Below are 23,938 nucleotides of genomic sequence, written 5' to 3'. Positions count from 1 at the left end.
CACGGGGTGAGGGCTGCTGCTGCTGCTGCTGAGGGCCGCCCTCAAGATGTGCTCTCCCAGGCTTCTCCCCACACCTGCTTCCCTCCCTCCCTGGCTTCCCCTGTTGTTGTCCCCAGTCCCCCAACTTGTGGGTTCCTTTCCCCTCGCCACCTAGAGCATCGTGAGCATTTTGGAGTGGAGTAGAGCTGGGGAGCAAGGAGAGCCGGGCAGTTCAGCAGGCCCCCACCCCACTGCTTTTCGCACTCTCCTTCCCCGTCCCCTCGGATTGGCTTTGACTGTCCTGCCCCATTGCCTTCCCATGCTGTTCCCTACATCTTCTGAGTTGAGGCACCTTCCCTCTGTTGCTGAGAAAATGGGAAGAAAGTTGCCCACCACCTCTGACACAGTCCCATGAAAAGGGTAGGTTACAGACCCAGCCACCATCCATGTTCTTGGAAGAATCAGGTTTCTAAATAAAGAACTGGACCATCAAACCATCAATCCTTTTTTTCTTTTAGGAGGGTGGGTGGGGTTGGGGCTCAGGTAGGGAGGAGGCTTGGTGTTCTCTGGATAGAGGGCACTCTGATCCCATTCTGTGCTCCACAGTCCGGGCCGCACCCGTGGGGGTGGGGGACGCAGTATGAGACTAGGACAGTGAAGCGAAGCCTGCTGGCCTGGCCAGGACTGAAACGCTTGTGGTACCGGGGTCCTTCCTTTTCCTCATTTGTCCATTTCTGTTCCTTCTCTTCTCCCCCTTTATATCCCCAAAGCTACACAGTACACACGGCGTTACCCCACCACAGCGGTCCTCCTGCCAAGCTCTCTCCCTGCAGCGTGCTGCAGACGCCATCCCTGCGCCCACCAGCCACACCACTTCAGCATTTCCCCAGAAAGACCTCTGCCCCTCGCCATGCCCAGAGAGAGGGCTGCCGCCCACCCAGGCCAGTTCCTAGTATGCCAAGGGCAGGTGGGCACGGGAAGGTGTCTCCACCTCGTCCTCATTGCCAAATGCAAATCGGGGTTGTCCACCTCCCCCTCTTGCTCCAAATCTCTGAGGTGTGCAGCATTTCTGCTGAAGAGTCCGCTGACTCATGAGATAAGGGATCTCTAGAAGGCATGGAACTCCCAGGTCTCCTAAAGTGGAAAGAGGGATTCAATTGTTGTTAAAGGAAGTTGTATAAGGCTGACCCTCTTCCTACTGAAAGTGCTCATGTACTTAATGAGCATATTATGTTTATATTATTTACAAATGCAAAAGGGTAGGCTTATAAAACCCTGCTTCCCCAGATCCATGTGTGTACGTTGAAGGGAGGGATCTAAGACACTGCCTCAAGTCCAGCTGCAGTCAGAATGCTGGGTTCAAATCCTCACTCTTCCACTTACTATTAGTGGGGCCTTGAACAAGTTATTTAACTTTTCAAGTGCTATTTGCTCATGGTAAATATGGATGATTGTACTGGCCAAAGGTGGTTGTGAGGACTGAATGAGATATAATGTGTTGTGCTCTTAGCAAAGTGTCTGGCCCACAGGAAGTGATCAATAACGAAATAAACCATCTGTTGAGTTCTGAAGAGACAAGATGGTGCTTGGAGGCAAGCACTATAGAAGGATTCCCCCGAGCTGATCAGAAGCTACAGTAGAATCTTTAAGAATGAGAGAGTGGCGAGAGGCTGGGATAGGAGGGTTATCTTTGATTTGATAGGAATAGAGTATTATCAGAAATGGAATTCTACAGTTAGACTTGATTGATATTTTTAAGACATTACATCAAAAAAAAACCCAAAAACCAATCCAGAATACACTTTCTTCTTAAGTGCATGTGGAACATTCCCTAGGATAGACCATGTGCTAGGACAAAAACAAACCTCAGCAATTTAAGAGGATAGAAATTATTTCAGAAGAAGAATCTAGTAATCACAACAAAACCAAAAAAAAAATTATTTCAGGCGTCTTTTCTAATCACAATGGCATGCAGCTAGAAATCAATCATGTCAAGAGAAATGAGAAAAAAACAACTACATGGAGACTAAACAAAATACTACTAAAAACCGGTGTGGCAATGGTAAAATCAAAGATGAAATTTCAAAATACCTTGAGACAAATGACAATGAAAACACAACCATACAAAATCTATGGGATGCAGCAAAAGCAATCCTTAGGGGAAGTTCATAGCAATACAGGCGTTCCTCAAAAAACAAGAAAAATCTCAAATAATCAACCCAACCTACCACCTAAAAGAATTAGAAAAAGAACAAACAAAATGTAAAGTCAGCAGAAGGAAGGAAATAATAAAGATCAGAGAGGAAATAAATAAAAGATTTTTTTAATTTAAAAAAAAAATCAGGAAAACCAAGAACTGGTTCCTTGAAAGGGAAAAACCATTGACAACCTCTGGCCAGGCTCCCCAAGAAATAAAAAGACAGGACCCAAATAAAATAAGAAATGAGAAATAACAACCAGTATCATAGAAATATGAAAAAGCATAAGAAAACACTATAAACAATTAAATACCAACAAATTGGACAACCTAAAAGAAATAGACACGTTTCTAGAAACATATAGCCCACCAAAACCGAATCAAGAAGAAATAATTTGAACAGACCAATTACTAATAGAAATGAAATAGAATCTGAAATTAAAAAAACAAAAAACAAACAAAAAAAACCTCCCTGCAAACAAAAGTCCAGGACCATATGGCTTCACTGGGGAGTTCTACCAAACATACATTAAAAAAAAAAAAACAACAAAAACTCATACTTATCCTTCTCAAACTCTTCCAAAAGATTGAAGAGGACGGAATGCTCCCAAACTCATTCTATGAAGCCACCATCACCTTGGTACCAAAACCAGACAGATATTATTCCCCCCAAAAAGTGCAGATCAATATCTTTGATGAATACGGATGCAACAATTCTCAGCAAAACATTAGCAAACCAACAACACATAAAAAAAAGATCATACACCAAAGTCAAGTTGGATTTATCGCCAGGTCAAGGATAGTTAAACATATGCAAATCAACCAATGCGATACGCCACATCAACAAAAGACAAAAACCACATCTCAATAGATGCAGAAAAAGCATTTGATAAAATTCAACATCCATTCATGATAAAAGCTCTTACCAAAGTGGGTATAGAGGGAACATATCTCACCATAATAAAGCTATTTACAACAAACCCACAGCCAACATAATACTCAACGGTGAAAAGTTGAAAGTCTTCCTGCTAAAATCTGGAACAAGACAAGGATGCCCACTCTCATCACTTCTATTCAACATAGTATTGGAAGTCCTAGCCACTGCATTCAGGCAAGAAATAGAAATAAAAGGATATAGCTTAGTGGTAGAGGGCATGCTTAGCATGGATGAGGTCCTGGGTTAAATCCCCAATACCACCACTTTAAATAAATAAATAAAACTAATTACCTCCCTCCCCCCCACACATACAAGTATCCAAATTGGAAGGGAAGGGGTAAAATTGTCATTATACGTATATGACATGATAGTTTATATAGAAAACCCTGAAGACTCCACACAAAAACCACTAAAGCTGATTAACAAATTCAGCACAGTTAGCAGGATATAAAATTAACATACAGAAATCTGTTACATTTCTTTACATTAACAATGAAATATCAGAAAGTGATAGTTTTAAAAATCCTTTTTAAAGTTGCATCAAAAAATTAAAATACTTAGGAATAAACTTGACCAAGGAAGTGAAAGACTTGTACACAGAGAACAATAAAACACTGATAAAAGAAACTGAAAATGATTCAAAGAAATGGAAAGATATTCCATGAAGAATTAACATTGTTAAAATGGCCATACTACTCAAAGCAATCCACAGATTTAATGCGATCCCTATCAAAGTACTTAGGACAGTTTTCAAGGAACTAAAACAAACAATCCTAAAATTTATATGGAATCACAAAAGACCCAAAATTGCCAAAACAATACTAAGGAAAAAGAATGAAGCTGGAGGCATACCCCTCCCAGACTTCAGACAATACTGCAAAGCTACAGTTATTAAAACAGCATGGTATTGGCACAAAAACAGACATATGGATCAATGCAACAGAATAGAGAGCCCAGAAATAAACCTACACACCTACAGTCAATTAATCTTCAACAAAGGAGGCAAGAATATACAATGGGGAAAAGACAGTCTCTTCAGGAAGGGGTGTTGGGAAAGCTGGACAGTTGCATGTAAATCAATGAAGTTAGAGCACCCCCTCTCACCATACAAAAAAATAAACTCAAATGGCTTAAACAAACATAAGACAGGACACCACAGAATTCCTAGAAGAGAACATAGGCAAAACATTCTCTGACATAAGTCACAGCAATGTTTTCCTAGGTCAGTCTCCCAAGCCAATAGAAATAAAAGCAGAAATAAACAAATGGGACCTAATTAAAATTACAAGCTTTTGCACAGCAAAGGAAACAATAAACCAGGCTGGGAGGAAATATTTACAAATAATGTGACTGACAAGGGCTTAATCTCCAGAATATAAACAGCTCATACAACTCAATAACAAAAAAACCAAACAATCCAATCAAAAAATGGGCAGAAGACCTAAATAGACATTTCTCCAAAGAAGACACAGATGGCATACAAAATGATGCTCAATATCACTAATTATCAGAAAAATGCAAATCAGAAGTACAATGAGGTATCACCTCACACTGGTCAGAATGGCCATCATGAAAAAGTCCACAAATAATAAATGCTGGAGTAGATATGGCGAAAAGGGAACCCTCCTACACTGCTGGTAGAAATTGGTGCAGCCACTATGGAAAACAGGATGGAGATTCCTTAAAAAACTAAAAATAGAGTTGCCATATGACCCAGCAATCCCACTCCTGGGCATATATCCAGAGAAAACTCTAATTTGAAAAGATACAAGCACCCCGGTGTTCATACAGCAGCACTATTCACAACAGCCAAGACACAGAAGCAGCTGAAATGTCCACTGACAGATGATTGGATAAAGAAGTTGTGGTGTGTATATATGTGTACGTATGTATATATACACACACACATATACACACACACACACAACGGAATATTACTCAGCCATAAAATAGAATGAAACAATGCCATCTGCAGCAACATGAGTGGGCATACAGATTATCATACTAAGTGAAGTAAGTCAGACAAAGACAAATATATAGTATCACTTATATGTGGAATCTAAAAAATGATACAAATGAACTTATTTACAAAACAGACAGACTCACAGACATAAGAAAACAAACTTCTGGTTACCAAAGGGGAAAGGCGGTGGGGGAGAGATAAATTAAGAGTTTGGGACTAGCAGATTCAAATTATTATATATAAAATAGATAATTAACAAGGTACTACTGTATATAGCACAGGGAACTATATTCAATATCCTGTAATAAACCATAATGAAAAAGAATATATTTATATGTATAACTGAATCACTATCCTGTATACCAGAAAAACAACACTGTAAATCAACTATACTTCAATAAAAAATTTTTAAAAAGAAAAAAAGGAAAACGAATTTCTAGAAACCTCACTAGATTTAATCATTTTGTACTTTCAATAATAAATTCATTTTTACTTTACTTTGGCTTCTGGTACAACTCCCATGGAGAAGGTTGTTCTGTCCCAGCTGTGCTAAGGCAAACAAAAGGCAGGGAGCAGGGTGTGTGGCAGATGGTGACCAGGAGCGGGTAAGGAAGCGGGGGATGGCAGACGGCAGCGGGAATCCAGGTGAGGACCCCAAGGGCAGCTGAGAAGGTGGCGTGGACGTTAAGGGGCAGCAGCTCTCCTTCAGCCCCCAGGAAGTCCCCTTCAGAGTCCTCTTCTGCCAGCCTGGAGGGCTCAGTGTCCTGTCAGCCCATCCACAACCACCCTTTATATTTCCCACAGGCCAAGATGCAGCACATGAGGAAAAGAAGCCACTGGAGTACTGAGCGCTGGGATTTGACGTGGGGGTCCTGACACCTTGACCACCTTTCACTGGTGGGAACTGAAAGGCACTTCCCACTGGCCCGTGATTCCCTATGGTTATTTCACTCTCTCCAGGGTCCTTGTTTCCTCCCCACAGCCTCTCACACTCTCGAGCTTCTGAGGAAGGCAGTGAGCTTTTGCCACCAAGAAGGAAAGTGGGGATGGAGGAGGAGAGCCCAGGGTCTCCGATGAAAGGGAGGAGAGGTGGTGGGGTCTTCCAGTTGAGTCTTCTTTGCTACTTCTCTCCTTTCCTCTAGCTTTGCCTTCCCAGACCACACACCTGCATCTGCACCTGCACCCCTGAATCCACCTTTTTCTGGGTCAGACCGCTGTGTTAGGTGGTCACCCAGCCTAGGACCCTGGAGAACCAGGGCCTCCCATGTGAGTGGGACCTGGGCCCATTCCTGCAACCACAGCTTGTCAGCTCAGTGGTGCACCTTCACTGAATATCCTTTTTGGGGCTGAGGGGTGCAGAGGGCCAGAACTAACTCTACCAGGAGACAATGGGCCATAAACTGGTTTGTCAAGGTGGCTAACAATATGTATGTGGCTTTGCCCACCCTGCACAGGCTGCTGGCCCAACACCACCCCACTTGGCCCCTCTGCCAGGTCAAACGCTTTCAGCTGTCTGCGTCAGCTGGGCATGGAGTTTGTGACACCAGGGACCTCTGCAGCCAGACCTTCCCTCCAGGCCAGGAGAGTAGTGTAAGATCTACTTCTGGTACTAGGTGCTCAAAGTGAGCAGGCTGGCCTGGGGCAGCCCTCCAGGGCTGATGCGAGAGCCCTTACCAGGTGACCTCTGAACAGATACTGTTCAGATTACAAATAAACAGACGTACCCAAGGTAACCTGCCCAACACCGCCTAGCTGGTTTCGAAATCAGATCTGACTCCAAAGTTCCTGCTCTTAACTGAAGCTACACCACTTACTCCAAGCAGGCCCCTCCCCTCCCCTCTTCCTCTAAGCCCCACACTCCAACTCCTTCCCAGAATAGGAGTCATCCTGGAAGTCAGTGACTTCTCTGCTCCTTGGGTCCCCACTGTGGTTCTGACCTGCCTGTCTCCTTCCACTAAATGAACCCAGAACTGTTGTACATGATGGAGTATCTGACCTACCATCTTCACATCCCTGGATACTGTCCTGCCATCAGCCCCAGTGGGAGGCACCGTCCCTGGCCCTCTCCCACCTCCAGTTCCCCACATTGACCAAGGCCATTCCCTGACCCGCCTCTTCAAGAACAGACCAGCAGCTCACCCCCTAGACAAAATCACTTCCTCTTTAATTGCTGTTGAAGAAGAGTCACACCACCTGCCTTGGAGGAGATGAGGGGGGGTATTGCCCCCCTACCCCCACCCTTCACCTCTCCCCAGTTACCTGGTCCTTTGCAAAATATTTAGCCAGAAAAAAAAAAAAAAGACCGGAAACAACTGACACAGAAGGCCCAAGGTCTGGGTTGGTTGAGGAGGATGGGGCTGGGCCAGGTAAATCCACCCCACCATATCCTTTCTAGGGATGAGACGGGGGCCTGGAAACCCTCCCAACCACCTCATATCCTCCTTCTTAACCTGGCTGGGAGGGATCAGGGGGTTGAAGGATGAGTCTTGAGCTGCTCCAGCGGAAGGGAGGGGCTGGACAGGAAGAACAGTGGGGGAGGGGTCCCATTGCAGGGGTGCCCCCTACCCCAGATCACCACGGGCGCTGCACAGTCACAGGTACGCAGTCACGGTCACAGACACTCACAACCCGAGAGCACCCCCACCCCACCCCACCCCCTGCCCACCCCTGGCTTCCCCTACCCTGAACCGCCCTCCCCAAGCCCCTGCCCGCCCCCCGCCCCCTTGTAGGGGAACAAAGCAATAAATTACAAGGCCCCTCCCCAGTCCTCTTAGCCGGCTCCTGCTCCTTCCCTTCTCCCTCCCAAGATAGTAATGAGGAGGGATCCAGGCTTTTGGCTCCCCCGACCCTTTAGCTTCCATCCATGGGTGGATGTAGGGGGACGTCCTGATTTCCACTCCTCATGGTCCCTTTCACGGAAAGGGTTGGGGACCCCCTACCCCCATGGGCAGCAGGGGTCCTGCCCCTCGCTGCCCTTCCCCCTTCACTGGGCAGTGAGATTAGCATGGAAGGGGTAGGGTCCCCCTTATTGGCCCCAAGACCCAGAGCTAGCCCTCCCACGTACTAATTCCTCCCTGTGGCATGGCGTCGCCCCAGGAGCCAGCCTGGGTAAATGCTCCTGCCGTGGGATTGTCGAGCACAAGCAGGACAATGTCCTCCCCCCGCCCCTAGGGGGCGCGAGCGAGCACACCCAAACGGCCAGAAGCAGGAACTGCGGTGGGGGTGTCCCCGCCCGGAAACACTCATTGGGTAGACCCAGAGCAATCCGAGTGTGGAAACGGTGGAGAGGGGGCGTGTCGAGCTGGGGTCTCCATGCCTCGTTGGGGAGAGGGAAGTGAGTTTGTGTCTTCCGGGAGGCGTGGGGGCTGTGCCCTCGTGGGGGGAAGAAGTGCTCCGGTGGGGCGGGGTGCGGATTGGAGAGGTGAGTGGGTGCATCTGTCCAGCGGTCCACCCGGTGTGGTCGTGCCCGGCCCGTGTGGGGTGGGGGTGTCTTTCCCGCGGCGCAACTATACCAGCGCGACAGGGGCGTCGGCGCGGCCCACGCTGGCGGCGCTGCTCCGGCGGCGGGGGCTGGGCGTGGCGGTAATGCTGGGGGTGGTGGCCGCGCTGGGGGTGGTGGCTGTGCTGCCGCCCTCACCCGGGCAGCCATGCTGGAGAAGGATGTCTGCGCACAGCTGGCTTCCAGCCTGGCGGGCGTAGAACAGCGCGGTGCGGCCCTGCGCGTCGCGGGCGGAAACGTCGGCGCCGTACTAGAGGGCGGAGACAGCCGCGTAACCGTACGTCCCCGGCCCTGCCCTCGCCCGCAGGTTCCCCGGGGTCGTCCGGCCCACCTCCGGCGTCCCTTTGGGGATCTCGGGCTCCTCCGCGCCTGGCTGTTTCCCGGACTAGACGGAGTCCTCGGAGGCCCCTTTACCATCCCCCTCTCACGTACCCACAGCAGCAGTTGCGTGATGACGACGTGGGCGAGCTCGGCCGCCAGATGAAGTGGGGAGCGAAGCTGCGGGTCCTCTACGCTGGTGTCCAGCGGCCCGTGTCGCGCATGGGCCAGAAGCAGGAGAACGGCTGCCACGTCCTGGGCCTGCACCGCGGCCCACAGCTGAAGGCCCAGCGGCTCCTCGGGAGTGCCCAGCGGCGCCAGGAACAGCAGCTGCTCGTACTTGGCGCGAATCCATGACTCGCGCTCCTCCCTGCAGGACCAGGGATCAACCGGAAGGGCTCTAAGGACCCCCATCCAGGACCTCAGCTCCCCACCCAGGGAATCCTCTCGGAAGCCGCACAGCCTAAGCCCACCCCTCTTCCCCTTCACGCGTACCGCGAAGAGTCCCGCGTAGGTTTGGCGCGGCCCCGCGTGTCGCTCTCCCACACGCTATTGGCCATGTCGTTGCCAATGGCTGTCAGCACCAGGGTCAGCTCCCGCGGCCAGTCGTCCAAGTCGAGCGAGCGAACGCGGGACAGGTGTGTGCCCAGGTTCCGGTGAATACCAGAACACTCGATGCAGATGAGTGCGCCCAGATTCAGGCTGGCCCACGTGGGATCTGGGGACGAAGTGCAGGGGTCAGCTCCTGGCCTAGCAGCATGGGCAACCCAGCAGCACGGGCGCCCCAGCATTCACCAACTCCAGCGAACCACGCTCCCTCCCGGGCCCCTCCACTGCCCCCTTGCGCTCACTGGGGGCCCCGCAGTCCACGCAGATAGAGTTCCCCTTGGCGTTCCGGATCGCCTGGATGGCCACGGCTTCGCTTTGGCTGTCTGTGCGCAGCTGCAGAAATGGTTGGGATTAGTATTGACTCTCCCTGTGAGCCCTTCTCCGGACTACTCAGACACTCACCTCTGCTCTCTGCCCACCCCCGACCCATTACCTTGACCTTGCTGCTCTCACAGCATTGCAGGCTGGCTAGGATTTGACTTTCGATAGCCTGAACCCAGGCGTCCCGCTCCTCAAAACTGGCTGCCTCAAAGTGCCACGTCTGACCAGTGCTGGACACGATCAGGAACTCGAAGTTTTCCTCTGGGTGGGGGGATGGGATGGGGTCATGAGGGACAGAATTCAAACAGTAGCTGCCTTTCCCAAACCATTCCTCCCTGGAATCCATCCCAAGCCCCCGGGAGTGGGGCAGAGGGGTTGGGAAAGCAGAGGGTGGGGGAGAGCAGGAAGCCCGAGCACATGCAGGGGAAGGCAGGGGAACCCCCACCCCTCTGCACCCCAGCTGAGCGCCCCACCCAGCTCCCCCGCTTGTTACCTGCTTTATAAATATTTCTTAAACTACCAAAGGATTTTAGTTTCCACATTTTGCGCTTGGCTGGTTTCCCGAAGCGAAGGAGATAGAGATAGAATGGAGAGCAGAACAGAGAAAGAGACCAAGAAAGGAGAAAAAGGAGAGGCAGGTGGAGAGATGGAGAGATGGAGAGAGAAAGTGACAGAGAGTGCCAGAGACAAAGCAGGACAGACAGATGGGGAGAGAAAGCAGAACTAAAGTCAGTGGCCCCAGAGCAGAGTAGAGCGGAAGCCAAGAGCCATGAGAGTAGGCAGATCTGGAACCTGGGTCTGAGCACCCGGCAGAGAACAGGGGCAGTGGGCGCCAGTTATCATGACCGGTGAGGAGCCGGATCTCTGGGAGGGGAAGGGATGGTCAGGATCTGACTGAACATGGGGAAAGGGGACAGGAGGAGTTAACAGGCCTGGGGTGAGGGGTCGCTGGAGTTCAGAAGTCTCAAGGGTCTGGGGAGAGTCACTGGGAAGGGAATGGGAAACACTGTAGTCAAAGGCTGTTGGGGGAGCTTGGCAATCACAGCAAGTTATTGGGAACAAAGGCTGAGTGGTCAGAGCCCAGTAGCTGAAGAGTCAGCAGGGGACATTGAGGCCAGGGGCTGAGTCCCTGGGGGTCATGGGCATTCTGGATGCAGGAGCTGGGGGTGGTAAGCAGAGTTGAGGGCAGGAACAGGAACTGGAGAGTCATTAGGAGAGGGAGCAGGAGCTACAGACTTACGGAGGTCACTGAGAACAGGGGCTGGGGACTACTGGGGTAAAAGGCATTGGCGAGGAGATGGGAGGAAGCACAGGGGCTAAATTTTGTGCGGAGTGATAATGATAGTCAAGCACTCAGCTCAGGCACTTTTCCTCCTCCTGCAGGAGTGAGGCCAGGGATCTGGAGTTGGGGGTGAGGGTCCAGGGTAGGAGTGGAACTGCCCACCAGGGCCTCACCTTCAGCCTGCCCAGCTGAGCCTTCAGTCTTAGACGGTGTTGTCAACTTTTTCCTCCTCTGCTTCTTCACCATGGGAGAAGGAGGGGGTTCTCGACTCAGTGGGCTCAGGTCTCCAGATGGGGTACAGTCTTGGGGAGGGGGACACAGCTGTCTCAGGTGTCCCCTCCACAGATTTCCTTATTTCTCCAAAGCCTGTCTCCCCTGAACTAGCTTTGGCATTTTAGGGTCCCCCTCCTCAGCCAACCCTCTCTAGGTGGTCCCCCTTGATCATTCCTGGGGAGGAGGGCAGATGAGTGGTTTAGAGTCAGACCTGCTCTCAGATCCTGGCTCTGCCACTTACTGGCCTTGAGACCTTGAGCAAGTCACTTAATCTTCTGAGCCTCAGTTTCTTCATCCCTAAAATGGGGATAATAATCTTGACCTGACAAGGTTGTTGTGAGGATCACTCGTTACAATGTTACTTGCTTTTTTCAAAAAGTACATATTTCCAAACATTCCAAACATTGATGGCTGACTCTGTGCTGGACAATGTTCTCAGTTTAAGCCTCAAAGCAACCCTCTGAGGTAGAAACTATTATCTCTGTTTTACAGATGAGAAAACTGAGGCATGGAGAGGTCAAGTAACTTGCCCAAGTGGCAAGCCAGGATTTAAGTTCAGGCAGCTTAGCTCTAGAACCCACTTGTCTTAACCATTATGCTAAACACAGCTTGGTGCCTGGCACCCAGCTGATGCTCAGGGTGTCCACTCATGCACTGAGTCCAACCTTGAATCTCCCACCCAAGTTTCATTTCCCACCACACCCCATCTGGATCTGGAAGACAGTGGACAGAGGGTGGATCCTCACTGACCAGTACTGAGGGCTCGGGCCAAATTCCGGTCTGGCTTCAGCAGGTGCTTAGATGTCTGGTCTGGTGGTGGCTGCAGGGAACTGGGGCTGGGGCTTGGGCTTGGGGTGGGAGTGGTGGCTTCTGTCAGAGGGGAAGAAGATAAATCCTCAGTGAGCCACTCAGTCTCTGGGCCCCATTCCTTATGTGGTCCCTCTTTATCACCCATCTTCCTGCTTAACTGGTCCTAGCCCCAACTTCCCTTATACCCCTCCTTTATCCCAGCCCTGGCCCCTCTCCTGCCCCTTTGTCATCAGCCTCACTCACCAGTGCCTTCCCCCATCTGGACAGTGCTCATGTCCTTGACCAGCCCATTGATGCTGGCTGAGGGACCAAAAGCAGAGATGGCCCGTGGAGGCCGCTTGCCAGGAACTTTGACTGTTGTTCGTAGCAAGTCCATCTCCTTGCCGTGGGTACTGTGGATGTAATCCTGCAGGAGTATAAGGGTTGAGAGTGTAGGGAAGGTTAGGGTGCTCAGTGGTGCTGGGAAGCACTGAACAATAGAGGCTAGAGAAGGACTGGAGAGGGGGCCCTGGGAGTTGACTGGGTTGGGATGAGCCAACAGACTGGGCCCAGCACTGTCTCCTCCAGAAAGCATCCCTGGATGGCAGGCCAGGTGGAGGTCTTTCCTCCATTCTTTCCCACTAGACTGTAAATCCTCAGGAGATGTATTCACATTCCTATCTCCAGCATGGGCACGTGGTAGGTGCCTAACAGATGTTTGCTAAACTGAAGAGAATAAGACTAGCACTTCCCAGAAACACTGTTAGTGTTTGTCAGAGGCACAGACTGGAAGAGCCAGTGTGGCCCAGCCAGTCTCTGCCACTCACGTTAATGCTGGGGTGGTAGAGGAGGAAGCCATTACTGGAGAGGGTCACATATTTCTTTTTCCATTCTTTGTTCAAGGAGTTGCCACTTCGCTTTAGTAGGAAGCTCTGGAGAATGGAAAGAGACATGTGGGAAAAAACAGTAAGACCAGGTACCCCCAGCCTGCCCTTGGCCCCCGGTCCACCCACCTGTTTGATGGGAATGGCTCGTCCACTCCCCGTTGTCTCTCCCCGACTGTCCAAGCTCCGCTTCTCAGAGTCACTGCCCCGACGATTCTGGAATAATTATCAGCATCAGTTAGAGGGTGGATGGAGGGATATGCTGGTGGATGGGACAGGGAAAACAGATGAAGAAGGGCCTGACAAAGAGGTCTAGGGGCCAGGGAAGATGGGCAGGTAACAGGGAACAAGCAGATGGTGGTCACAATGTCCAATACCGCAAAAAGGCTGGTCCTACGCTTGGCTGCCCGGTGCAGGGACCCCGGAGTGCTCAATCCAGCCACTGCAGCTGCCTCGGCTCGGAGCTCCCGGTGACCAACATTGGGTGAGGATGGGAGGGAAGAAGAGTAGTCGCTAGTGTGTCCCCCGTTACTAGCCTGCCGGTGGATGGAGGCGTCAGAACAGCTGAGATGCTCCCACCCTACCAAGCTAGTTCGACCTAGTGATATGGAATTTGAGACATTCCTTCATCTCATCACGATTTGTTTGTACTAGCAATAATAAAACTCCTCACTAGCGTTGTCACAGTGCTTTAGATTTTGCAAAGGTTGACTTCACAAGTATTATGCCATACAATTTTCCTGACAACCTTGGGAGCTTTAGGTGAGTCACTCAAGGACACTGCAAATGGTGTTTTAAACCTGGTTGATTTCTAGTCCAATGCACTTTCTACAAATGGTGTCACTGCTATTTCCATCTGCCCCCACCCCCAACCCCCTAGGGTTCTCTGTACCTGTCCTTGGATCCCCAGCCCCTCCTCTGATTCCTACCTGTCCCCCGCAGTGGACTCTGAAACCCCAACTCACCTGCCCAGCTACAGGAGTGGAGGCAGCTGAGTGGCTTGGGGAGCTGGGGAGGGACTTGCAGGCAGCCAGAAGCTGTTGCTGTTTGCGCAAGGTCACCACCTTCTGGGCCACTGAGGGAGGGGAAGGGGAAGGAGGGGTGAGCAGAGCAGATACTCAAGAGCACCCTTTAATGCCCAGCTCTGAGAAATCCCTAGGAGGTAACATAGGCCCCTACTTCCTTGTCACTGTGGACTTCATGCCACCTGTGGCCTTGCCAGCTCCTCCTGCCAAAAGGACCTTGTGGTTATTAAGCAAACCTTCTCTGACCTTCCTGATCCCTCCTCCCTCCCACGCAGGCTAATTTCCTGTCACGCACAGAGAAAAGCCTGTCCTCAGCTCCCTGACTCCCACATACTCAGGGAACCACCACACTCACCCTCCTGGAAGACCCGGTCCACGTTGAGCCCATAGGTGGCACAAGTCTCATAGTAGCTGCAGCGCTTCATATCGGCACACAGAGCCCTGGCACGAGCGTCGCCCACAACCCGAGGGGAGGAAGCACTGATCCTGTCTGAGGGGACAAGAGAGGAGCAGGATTGGACAGGGGGGTCCCGTCCCCACTCTGCTGCTTTCCTCTCCCTCGGGCTCCAGGCTCAGGCTGGGCCCACGCGGGACAGTGTGTGAGAGCATCTGTCCTGCGACCCGCTGGAGCGGGAGTGTGTGAGGCTTTTGTGAACGCGGGGCCCAGCTCACGTGCCCAGCTGCCGCGCGAGTACTAGGTGAGCTGTGTGTGTGTGTCTTCAAAGCATACTTCAGAGGTGAACAAAGCTTCCTGCTAAGGTCTGAAATGGTGGAGAATCACCAGTGACAATCACTCTGCCCTGCAAATAATGAACCCCAAACTGAGTGGGAGGACACCTGGCACATAAACTAAGAAGAGGCTGAATGTCCATGGGTAACAGGTGGACTGTTCATCTGCAGCAAGAAACCAGGAGGCCAGCGACAGGTGGAGGCAGGCACCTGCAGGATGGGCATCCAGACAGAAAGTCCTGCCAGCTGCGTGCAGGCAGGCACTGGAGAAGCTTTTCCTGGCTCCGGTGGAAAAGAGGGCCTAGTGACCCCCATTTTCTCCATCATTTCATTCATGTTTTCTCTTTGTTTTCAAGTAAGTTCCTTTGAAAGGTGTTGGCCTCACCCTGCTGGAGCAGGGGGAAGCTGCGAAAGGCTTTCTATCCACACTAGGGCCTGAGATTTTCTGCGTTTCCCATGGTGGTGGCATCGGGAAATGGCAAGGAGGGGCTGTGTGTGAACACCCGGTAGATGACATCTCAGAGGAATGAAAATTGCTACTGTACTCTCCTTTTCTTCCTGGAGAATCCCCTTTTCTCTCGCAGACTGTGGGAAGTTTGGTTTAATGACTCCCTTATTCGGAAATCAGTCTTCTTCTAAAAGGCTGCTGAAACCCAAGAGGCCGTGTCTACACCTTACCAAGCTCTCACCTAGGCTGGGCAGCACCCAGCACCACTCCCCTGAAAACATGGCTTCCCCAGCCCCTCCTTACCTTGTGTTCCCACCAGCGCCAGGGCCAGGCCTCCTCGTCCCTCCCCGCGAAGGGAGCTCAGCTGCCCATGGAGACGGCTCACAGCTTGGAAACTGTTCTCATCCTCCAGGCTGAAGACCAAGATCACAGCATCTGCCCAGCCTGAGAACTTGCGGAGGGTGAGGGAGCAAATGGACAGTCAGACAAGTCCACTCCTCTGGATGCTATAACCAGGGAGACCTGGGAAACCAGAGCCCTCTCCTTTGGCCAGTACTGACCCCAGCCCGCCTGCCTACCCTATCATCTCACCCCTCACCTTGGCATCAGGCGCTCCAGCTTCCTCTCGGATCAATACTAGATGAGTCTGTCCATCCACCAACATTTCTTTCTTGTGTTGCTCACCTGTCCACCAGAAGAGTTGGAAGTGGTAGGAGGTCAGAGATCACAGGTTAGGAAACCTCCCCTTGCTCCTTGTACTTTAGCTATTGTGGCCTCATCCTTCCCTCTGGCCTCCATACCTGCATGGCCATTGATCACACTGCCTAGTCCTTGATCCCAGATCCCTGACCCCAATCCTTAGCTTTTATGGCTCCTGAGAACTCACTCTCTGTCTTCTCCAGCACCTGGTATGAACCGGTCAGGAATCGATGGATGAGCGATGACTTCCCACTCCTGGCATCACCCAGCACACCCTGAGGAAAAGGTTGTAGAGCAGAGATTGTGGGAATTAAGGGGAGGTAGGATGCTTCGATCTGGACCCTCCAGAGAACTCAAAGGGACTGACAATGTTAAGTCATCCAAGCAGGGCCCTACACGGCCTGGATGACAGTCAGGAGAGAGCATTCAGGAGGATCAGGCCATAAATGTGGTAAAAAAAAATAATCCTGAAGTGGCCCACAATCTGAAGAATGTGAGCAATTCAGTTCCATTTTTCGGTGTTGTGTTATTTAGGAAACATACTAGATGTATGTGTGGTGGGGGGCATGTCAGAACTCTAGGGAAAAGTTTTACCCAATTCTAGGCAACAGAACATGAAGGGCTAATGGGGAGATGTTAGAAATGAGGAGAAGCCTGGAAGAGACCATGGACAAGCAGGAAAAGGGACACTAGAGAAGACAAACTTGTGAGGATGTATCAAGTCCCGGGAAGGTGCTATGAAGGTAGAATCTCAGACCTGGAAAACTGTTGCCCATTCTGACAGAGAGAGAAAGGGAAGAGGTGAAGGGGAGAGAGCTGAGTGTGCAGTGGGTAGGAGGTCAGCCTTCACACAGACGAGGGGACTGGGTACATACCAGGCGTAGTTCAGGAATGGAGCGGCTCAATGTCCATTCTTGGCTATTGACCACAGCCTCTGTAATGGGAAGAGAGTCAGAAGAAGAGCTGCTCCAGGCCCAGAAGGGCTCCAACCCTCAACTACCTCTCCTCCTTTTGCAGCTGCCTTGCCTGGGCTGGAGAGCTGCGTGGAAAGGCTAGGTTGGAGAGTGGTCCCCAGGCCTCCCATCCTAGCTGCTCTTCCCACAGTTGTTGCTGCCGCTCAGTGGTTGCTTAGCAACAGAGCCAGCAAGACAAAAATACTTCAGTTGGCATCTCCCTTAAAGCACATCCCAAAACGTAGGTCCCTGCCCCAGACCGGGGGACCAGGGCTCTAACAGTGGCAGGTTCTTCCCTCTGGAAGGAGAATAGAAGGTTCCTCCCCACTGGCCTGATTCCCAGGGCAGATCCCAAGAAGAGTGGCTGGGACAAAGAAGGGAGTGGGTCTTCCTCAATCTCCATTTCACAGGTGAGAAACTGAGGTGAGGGATATCCTTCCCTCTATTCAAGGTCAAAGGCATAGTGGCCGTGACCCCTCCCCACAGCCTGAGGAATGGAGCTTGGATTTTTTTATGCCTCTCTCTCCCATACCCTTCCCATAAGCACCCTCCAAAAGAACTGTGGGGAAGGGCTTCATTCCCTGGCCGAGAGAAGCCACAAGCCTGGGGAAGGATAGGGGGGCGGGAGAGGGAAGGATGCTCTTTCCGCCCGCCGCCGGGTCCATCCCCCGCGCCTGACACCGGCCGGACGTTCCCGGGGCGCCGCAGCTGCGGCGGGAACTCTGGGATCCGGAGCCATCTGCTCCCACCCGCTCCAGAGCCAAACCCTGGGGGCCGCCCCTGCTCCTGGACCCGCCTCCTCTCCCAGGAGTGTGAGCCCAACCAAGAGTCCCTCGGCTCTCTCTTCCAGAAAATAAATAATAAATAAAGACATCCCCCGGAAAAAAACACTACTTTCTCCATACCCCCTCCCAAGTCTCCAGGGGTAAGAATTGCCTTTGCTGCAATTCCGCCCCCCCCCCCAGTCACTCCTGGTCAGCCGCCTGGGGGTTTCAATGCCGCACTGGGGCCGGGGTGGGCGGTGGGGGAAGTGAGGCTTCCTATCCGCCCCCTCTCACTTCACATTCAAGTATTCAGCACGTTCCAGCCCCCACGCACTCCTGTTGGGCCCAGTCCGCCTTCACCACATGGAAAGAAACACAGCCCCTCCGTGTTGCCTCACTAGCCTGCTCTCAGTTCAGGGGAAGACCTGTCCCTGGCGAGAAACTGCCTGCAAGGTCACTCTCATGCCACCGATCACAAGTGCTCAAGAGAAATTGAGGCTTCCTTATCCCTTTCACCTTCAGTGTTCCTCTGGGCAAGGCAAAGTCCTGTTTCATGCTCCCAGAGTCCAGCTGAGGTTGGAAGAGGGGTCTGGGGCTTCTCTGGGAGCAATTTCCTACAGTCACTCTGACCAAGGGCATTATTTCTCCAGAAAGCTCTGAGGCTTTCTGAGTGCCTCTGAAATCAAGTCATCTCTTATGTCGCACAATGTCTATTTACTGACACCAAGACTTCTGATCCTTTGCCCCAATCCTTGGAGGAAGAGGGAGCCTAGTTCATTGGCCCACCCAAGAAAGAAGCTTCTCTAATTCTATCCTGCACACAGCTCCCCTATCCCAAGCTGAGCATTCCAGGTACCCTCCCCTCCCCTTTCTCAGACCCTGGTCCTACTCACTAGGGGAGGCGCGGAGCTCTGCACCCAGCAGCTCCCTGGACCCACTGCCAGAAGACAGGACCGGGGGTCCAGGAGGAGGCCCGGAGCCAGGAGGCCCCCCTGTGCTCTTGGTAAAGATGCCGCTGATAAACTTGAGCATCTTGCGATCTCGAGTGGATGCTCGGCCCCCCTCCCGGCCCCGCTTCAGCCCCGGAGCTGGAGGCTCCAGAGTGATTGGAGGTGCAGGCCCAGTGGGCAGCCCGGAGGTGGCGGTGACAGCAGCGGCTGGAGCCAGGGTTGCTGGGACTGTTAGCGGAGGAGGAGAGCCGGCAGGCGGTCCTGGGTGCAAGTCACTGTTGTCCAAGGTCTTACTCTTGCCTTTCCGAGGGGACAGCTTCCCTCGGGCTCCAGGCCCAGCCCCGACCCCGCCAGAGGTCGTGGCTGCCGCTCCCCCTCCCCCGGCGGCGGCTGTGGCAGCAGCGGCAGCGGCAGAAGCTCCAGTCCCCGCGCTGCTCTTTGACACCTTGACCCTGGGCTTGCCCTCGCTTTCCGGCCATGACAAGCGGCTACCGGCGCCCTTGCCCCCGCCGGCTTTGGCGCCACTCGTGGTCACGGTCTTGCAAGGCTTGGGAGCCGGCGGAGGAGGAGCCACCTTGAGCCTCCGGCTGGCAGTGCCGGGGTGCGGGGAGGACGAGCCGGGGACGCCGCCGCCCGCCCGGCCTTCGGGTTCCGGGCCCCCCCAGCTCGGGCTGCTGAGCAGGGGGCGCCGGGAGGAGGTGGGGACGCCCCCAGGCTTGGGGTCTGGACTCAGCCCCCCGGAGAGAGGGGGCCCCGGAGGGGCGGCCCAAAGGGAGAGGCGGCGGCCGGGAGCGGGAGAGACGGGGCGGGCCGGACTGGCCGGAGCCGGGGACAGGGCGGGGGGCTCCGCGCCCCCGGCGCCCGCGCTGCTCGTGCTGATCCACAGCGCATCCTGCCGGTGGAAGAGACGCTCGTGCCGCTTCTTGCCCGGCTCCTCCGCGCCTCGGGGGCTGCCAGGATCCCCGGTCTCCGCACCTCTGGTCCCTGGGGCGCTGGCTGCGGCCGCAGACGGAGAAGGCGGCGGCGGAGGCACCGACTCGAGCTTGACCAGGGTCAGCGAGATGAGGTAGGTCGTTGTCCGGCGCTGAAGCGCGCCCGCGCCCCGGCTCATGGGGCCCCGAGACCCCCGAGCTGGGGAGGGGAGGGGACTCCCCCGGACTGCCTCAGGGGGGCCCGGCCATGGGGCCGCCCTGCTCGCTGCCCCCAGCCCCCGGACCCCGCTGAGCCCCCGGCCCGGCTCCGCTGTCGCCGCCGCCTCCGCCGCCTCCGCTTGCGCCCCCCTCCCATCACACGGGGCGCCCCCTCCCCATGCTCCCCGCCCTGCGCCCCCACCCCGTTGGAGCCCTGGGACCTTGGTGCTGCTCCAGGGAGGCGCTCCGGACCCTGCACCCCGGCCTGGGTAGGAGCGCTGAGATGGGCGGGGGAGGGCGGGGAGGACTGTAGTGGGGGCAAATAGGGGAGAGGGAGGAAAAGGGGGCAGAAAAGAGGAACCCGAAGCTAAGGGAGAAGAACTGGTGCGGGGGAGGCAGGGGCGGGGAATGGGGACTCAAGGGACAGGGGCTGCGGATAGGGGTCGGAGAGGGGGGTCTTTAGGAAGGTAGGAAGCTAATGGAGCTGGTCGTGCGGGGGATTCGCTGGGGCGCCAGGAGGATGCTGGGGATGGAGATACAGGCGCCGGTGGGGGAGGAAGGAGGGAAGCCAGAGGGGATGGGAGCCCACGGGTCTGGGGTCTGGGAGGGGAGGGGCGTGAGATCCGGGAGCAGGGTCCGGGGGCTCGCCAGGGCTCGGCTCGGTCCGGATGCGCGCTGTGTCCGGGCGCTCCCCTCACAGTGAGGAGGAGGCGGCCCCCCGCCCCCCCACCCTACCTCCCCCCCACCTTCTCTCCACCAGCACGGCTGTCTGCGAAGGCGGTGCAAAATCCAGGACTGGATTTCCCTCCCAAATCCTGGGCTGGATTTCTTGGAACTTGGACTCACCTCCTCCAAAACTCTAGCCCCTTCCCCTGGCACACCACGGTTAGGGAGATCTACTGTTAGGTGTGGCATTTAGGGACAAGAGTAAAAATCGGTTTATGGGTGGACAGTCCTGAGCGAAAACGGAGCAAACACGGGTTTACTGCCAATCCTGGGGAAGCTGACGTGAGAAAGTGGGGAGCCCTGAAATCCCTTTCCCAGGACCCCTTGTTTCTTCCAAGTACTCTCACGTAGTTTCTTTCCCCAAGACCCAGCCCCTTCGACCACCTCCACCCTCCACACGCAACAGATTGACCCGGCCTCGACTTGAGCCTAACTGTCCCAAAGTGAACTTGGAAAGTGTTCCCTGGGGATGGGGACAAATATGGAACTTAGCAGGGTGGGTGAAAGGAGGGGGGTGCTTCAGGAGGGGAGAGATCTGCAAGGTCGAGGAGCCCAGGCCGAAAAGTGAATCAAAATGTTCCAGCTCGGGGTAGAAGGAGAAGGAATACGTCTACAGATTGACGCCACTCCCCCCCATACCAAAATGCATCCTGTCTCCATAGCAACCGTAGCTCCAAGAGTGCCTCGGAAACAGCGGGGATAAGCAGAGAGGAGGATCGGTGGGTATGGTGGGTGGGGGCACCTGCCATGGGATTTGGGGTTAAAGAAGGCATCACCTTCACACCTGATTACCCACGTGTGGGGTATTTAGCTCCCCGAATATAAAGACCCTCTCAGCTGAGGCAGCGCTAACAGGCCTCTTCTGGTTTCCATTCAGTCTCCTGAGGCTTTTGGGGTGGGGCTCTTTTAGAAGGTTAAAAAGGAGATAGACAGAGAGAACGGGAAACGTCTGCTCTGTGTCCTCCACCTCTGTAGAGACCCTGGAGTTGAAGGCTAACTGTCCTCCAGCCCAGGCGAAGGTTGAAGGGGTTAGGGCAATGAGGAGCAGAGACTGAGACCAACCGCTGCGGGGCGGGAGTTGGAGGAGGCCTCCCCTCAGACTTGGAGACCCCTCCCCGGCACTCGGGGAGTCTCAGCGTTCCCCTAATTTGGCGTTCCACCCTCCTGACGCAGCGGAGACTATAATAAGTGCTGTCGTGGGCGGCTCTCGGAGGCAGGAGCCGGCGGCAGCGTGCTCCGCCTGGCAGGGGGTAAGGGGGGTGGTACCAGGATGCTGGATGCCGTTTGTTCTCCCTAAGACCCGTACCCAATCCCTACGCAGTCCTGTCTGGAGGTCAGCAGCCCTCCCCAGTGCTGCACCCCTCCTACCGCCCCCCCTCAGCAGTAGGATGACACCATCCCCAGAACAGGAGACCCTTCAGCAACCTTTTCCAAAAGAGAGGGTGACGATTTGTTGTTTCTTAATTTTCCTTTCTTCCTTTGGTGGCCTCAGTTTTCCTTTATGTTCAATGGGAACAGAATGCTGACTCTTAGGGAAGGAGTAGAACAAATCACTTATGAAGAGTAGTCTTTTCAGAGAGCTCAGCCTCCACCCCTCCTCACTTGCTCCTCTCCAGAGCTAAACTGAATTCCTCTACCTGGCCTGAACTTCTCTCCTACCCCCTCTTTTTTTCCCCCTACAGAGGTGGGGCTTGGAGTTCCTCTCTGGGAGGCCTCATGGGGCCACTCCCCCAGGTCTGCAGTTCCAGCCGCTAAGACTGCAGGGAAAGTATCAGCTGTAGTTCCTGACAAAGGGTGGGGGGCGGGAGATGAGAGGGGCACCAGTCACAGAAGGGCAATAGGAAGGGATCAGGCTCTTCCCTTAGGAACCTGAGCTAAACTCTTCCTTCTTCAAGTTATGCTCTGATGGCCTCTGCCATCAGGAGGTATCCTTGATGAAAAGAATGGTCTCTTGCCTTCTTGCCCCACCCCCACCCCCAGGTAGGCAACTAAGAATGGAGAGGCTGGAAGAGACCAGGATATGATGGAGGATGTGTTTCTCCCAGACACCTTTCCTGAACAAAGTAGCCAGCTTTTATAGCTGTTTGTAGCCTCAGAGGCAAATGAGATGAGAGCAGACTGGAGAAGACCTCCAGCTCCACCAGTTCCTTAGTGGTGGGGCCTTGTGGATAGAGAGAAGCTGTTTCTGCCAGGGCCCCACCACAAGACTGAAGGCAGGGGTGGGTAGGAGGATGTGGCGGATGGTGTTGCCATGGCAGCACTTCCTCCCTGTGTTGTCATCACTTGCTCTAATGGCACTAAGGAGGTAGAGCGGAAGGTGTGTGTGTGGGGGAAGACAGGAACAGGAGCACGGGGACAAAAGGAGGCCGAGAAGAATTCTGGGGACTTCTCTGCACTTTGGCTGCACAGAGCATGATGTGTTGAGTGTTGGTGTGTCCCTGGGAGCCTGAGATTCTTTGCGTGGTGTATTTCAATGTGGGGTGTGTGTGTGTGTGTGTGTTGTGTGTTTTCTCTCTACAGCTGGAGAACAAGAGGTCACTGATCCTTCATGGGTCCTAGGAATGACCACATTATCCAGTCCCAGAACCTCCTGCCCTAGACTTCTTCCCACCCTGGACTTTCCAAGCAGGGTCCAAGACTACCATGGGTCTGCCATGGCCTGCTCTCCCCATGCTCACCCACTTCTCCATTGCCAAGGTCAGCTCAGCAATGACCTGTATTTTGATCCCCTGAGAAAAGAGAAGGATCAGAGTTGGGGAAAGAGGAAGAATGACACCTCCCATGTCTGTTTCCATCCTTTCCAACTGTATTCTTCCCCAGATTCCCAGCTCCATCTTGGAGACTAGAAAGTGGCTGATTGGAAAGTGATGTATGACCAGCAAGCCCGTCTATGTCCTTGCTGGTCCCCAATACACCCAAGTTGGGAGCTAACCCTTATCTTACCTTGTACGACTTCCAGTGAGGCCTGAATGCTGTCCCGAAGTTCAGAGTCGCTCACCCTCTCTGCCAGCTTCCTGAGGCGGCTTAGAGCCCGCCTGGCCACCTCATGTCGTCTGACTTCTGCTCTCACTGCAGCTACAGCCAACTGCCTCTGGGCATGCATGTTGCCCAGACTTGTCCCGCTGGGCTAACAGCAACCTCTGGTCCCGAGGCCCATGTCCCTGCAGCCCCCAAATGCCAAAAGGCCCCTTCTGCTGTGCCCCAGAACTCCCCGCCCCTGCCCGCCCTTCCGTCTGTCGACTTCACTTCCTGACTGGTGAGTTTCAAACCCACAGCCTGGGTCAGCACTACCTCCTGCACCACCCACCCCCTCTAGCGTTGGCTTATCGGCTCTGCCAGCCTGCCCCTGCTACGATTCCCCAGACAGGTGGATGGAGATACCTTAACAAGCATCCTAGGGCCTCCCATGGGAGGTGGCTAATTAAGATGGGTGTTGCTGCTGGGAGAACGTGGCATGTCTGGT

General features: G+C 53.6%; 1 protein-coding gene and 1 long non-coding RNA gene across 3 annotated transcripts; one reads left to right on the top strand and one right to left on the bottom strand.

The window, feature by feature from the left end:
- Positions 1-7,810: 7,810 nt before the first annotated feature.
- AGAP2 (ArfGAP with GTPase domain, ankyrin repeat and PH domain 2) lies at positions 7,811-23,682 on the bottom strand. Of its 2 annotated transcripts, none has more exons than XM_031675730.2 (18): positions 23,419-23,682; positions 16,828-16,886; positions 16,140-16,227; positions 15,852-15,937; positions 15,557-15,704; positions 14,432-14,566; positions 14,017-14,126; positions 13,429-13,587; positions 13,181-13,267; positions 12,995-13,099; positions 12,432-12,594; positions 12,129-12,248; positions 11,279-11,407; positions 9,936-10,084; positions 9,745-9,835; positions 9,389-9,611; positions 9,008-9,263; positions 7,811-8,825 (listed from the first exon to the last, which is right to left on the bottom strand). In XM_031675730.2, the coding sequence occupies exons 1-18, from the start codon at positions 23,576-23,578 to the stop codon at positions 8,583-8,585; spliced, it is 2,511 nt and encodes an 836-aa protein (XP_031531590.2). In that variant the 5' UTR covers positions 23,579-23,682; the 3' UTR covers positions 7,811-8,582. The 2 variants fall into 2 exon arrangements, with proteins under 2 accessions (XP_031531590.2, XP_072828613.1); XM_072972512.1 differs by lacking the exon at positions 23,419-23,682 and adding an exon at positions 18,563-19,873.
- LOC140700030 (uncharacterized) lies at positions 8,339-10,342 on the top strand. Its single transcript, XR_012078237.1, has 2 exons — positions 8,339-8,497; positions 9,017-10,342. It is a non-coding gene; the product is annotated as an uncharacterized lncRNA (long non-coding RNA).
- Positions 23,683-23,938: the final 256 nt, after the last annotated feature.

Source organism: Vicugna pacos, chromosome 12, assembly GCF_048564905.1.
Source record: "Vicugna pacos chromosome 12, VicPac4, whole genome shotgun sequence".
Classification (NCBI taxonomy): Eukaryota; Metazoa; Chordata; class Mammalia; order Artiodactyla; family Camelidae; genus Vicugna; species Vicugna pacos.
This window is presented reverse-complemented; position numbering and strand designations above follow the sequence as displayed.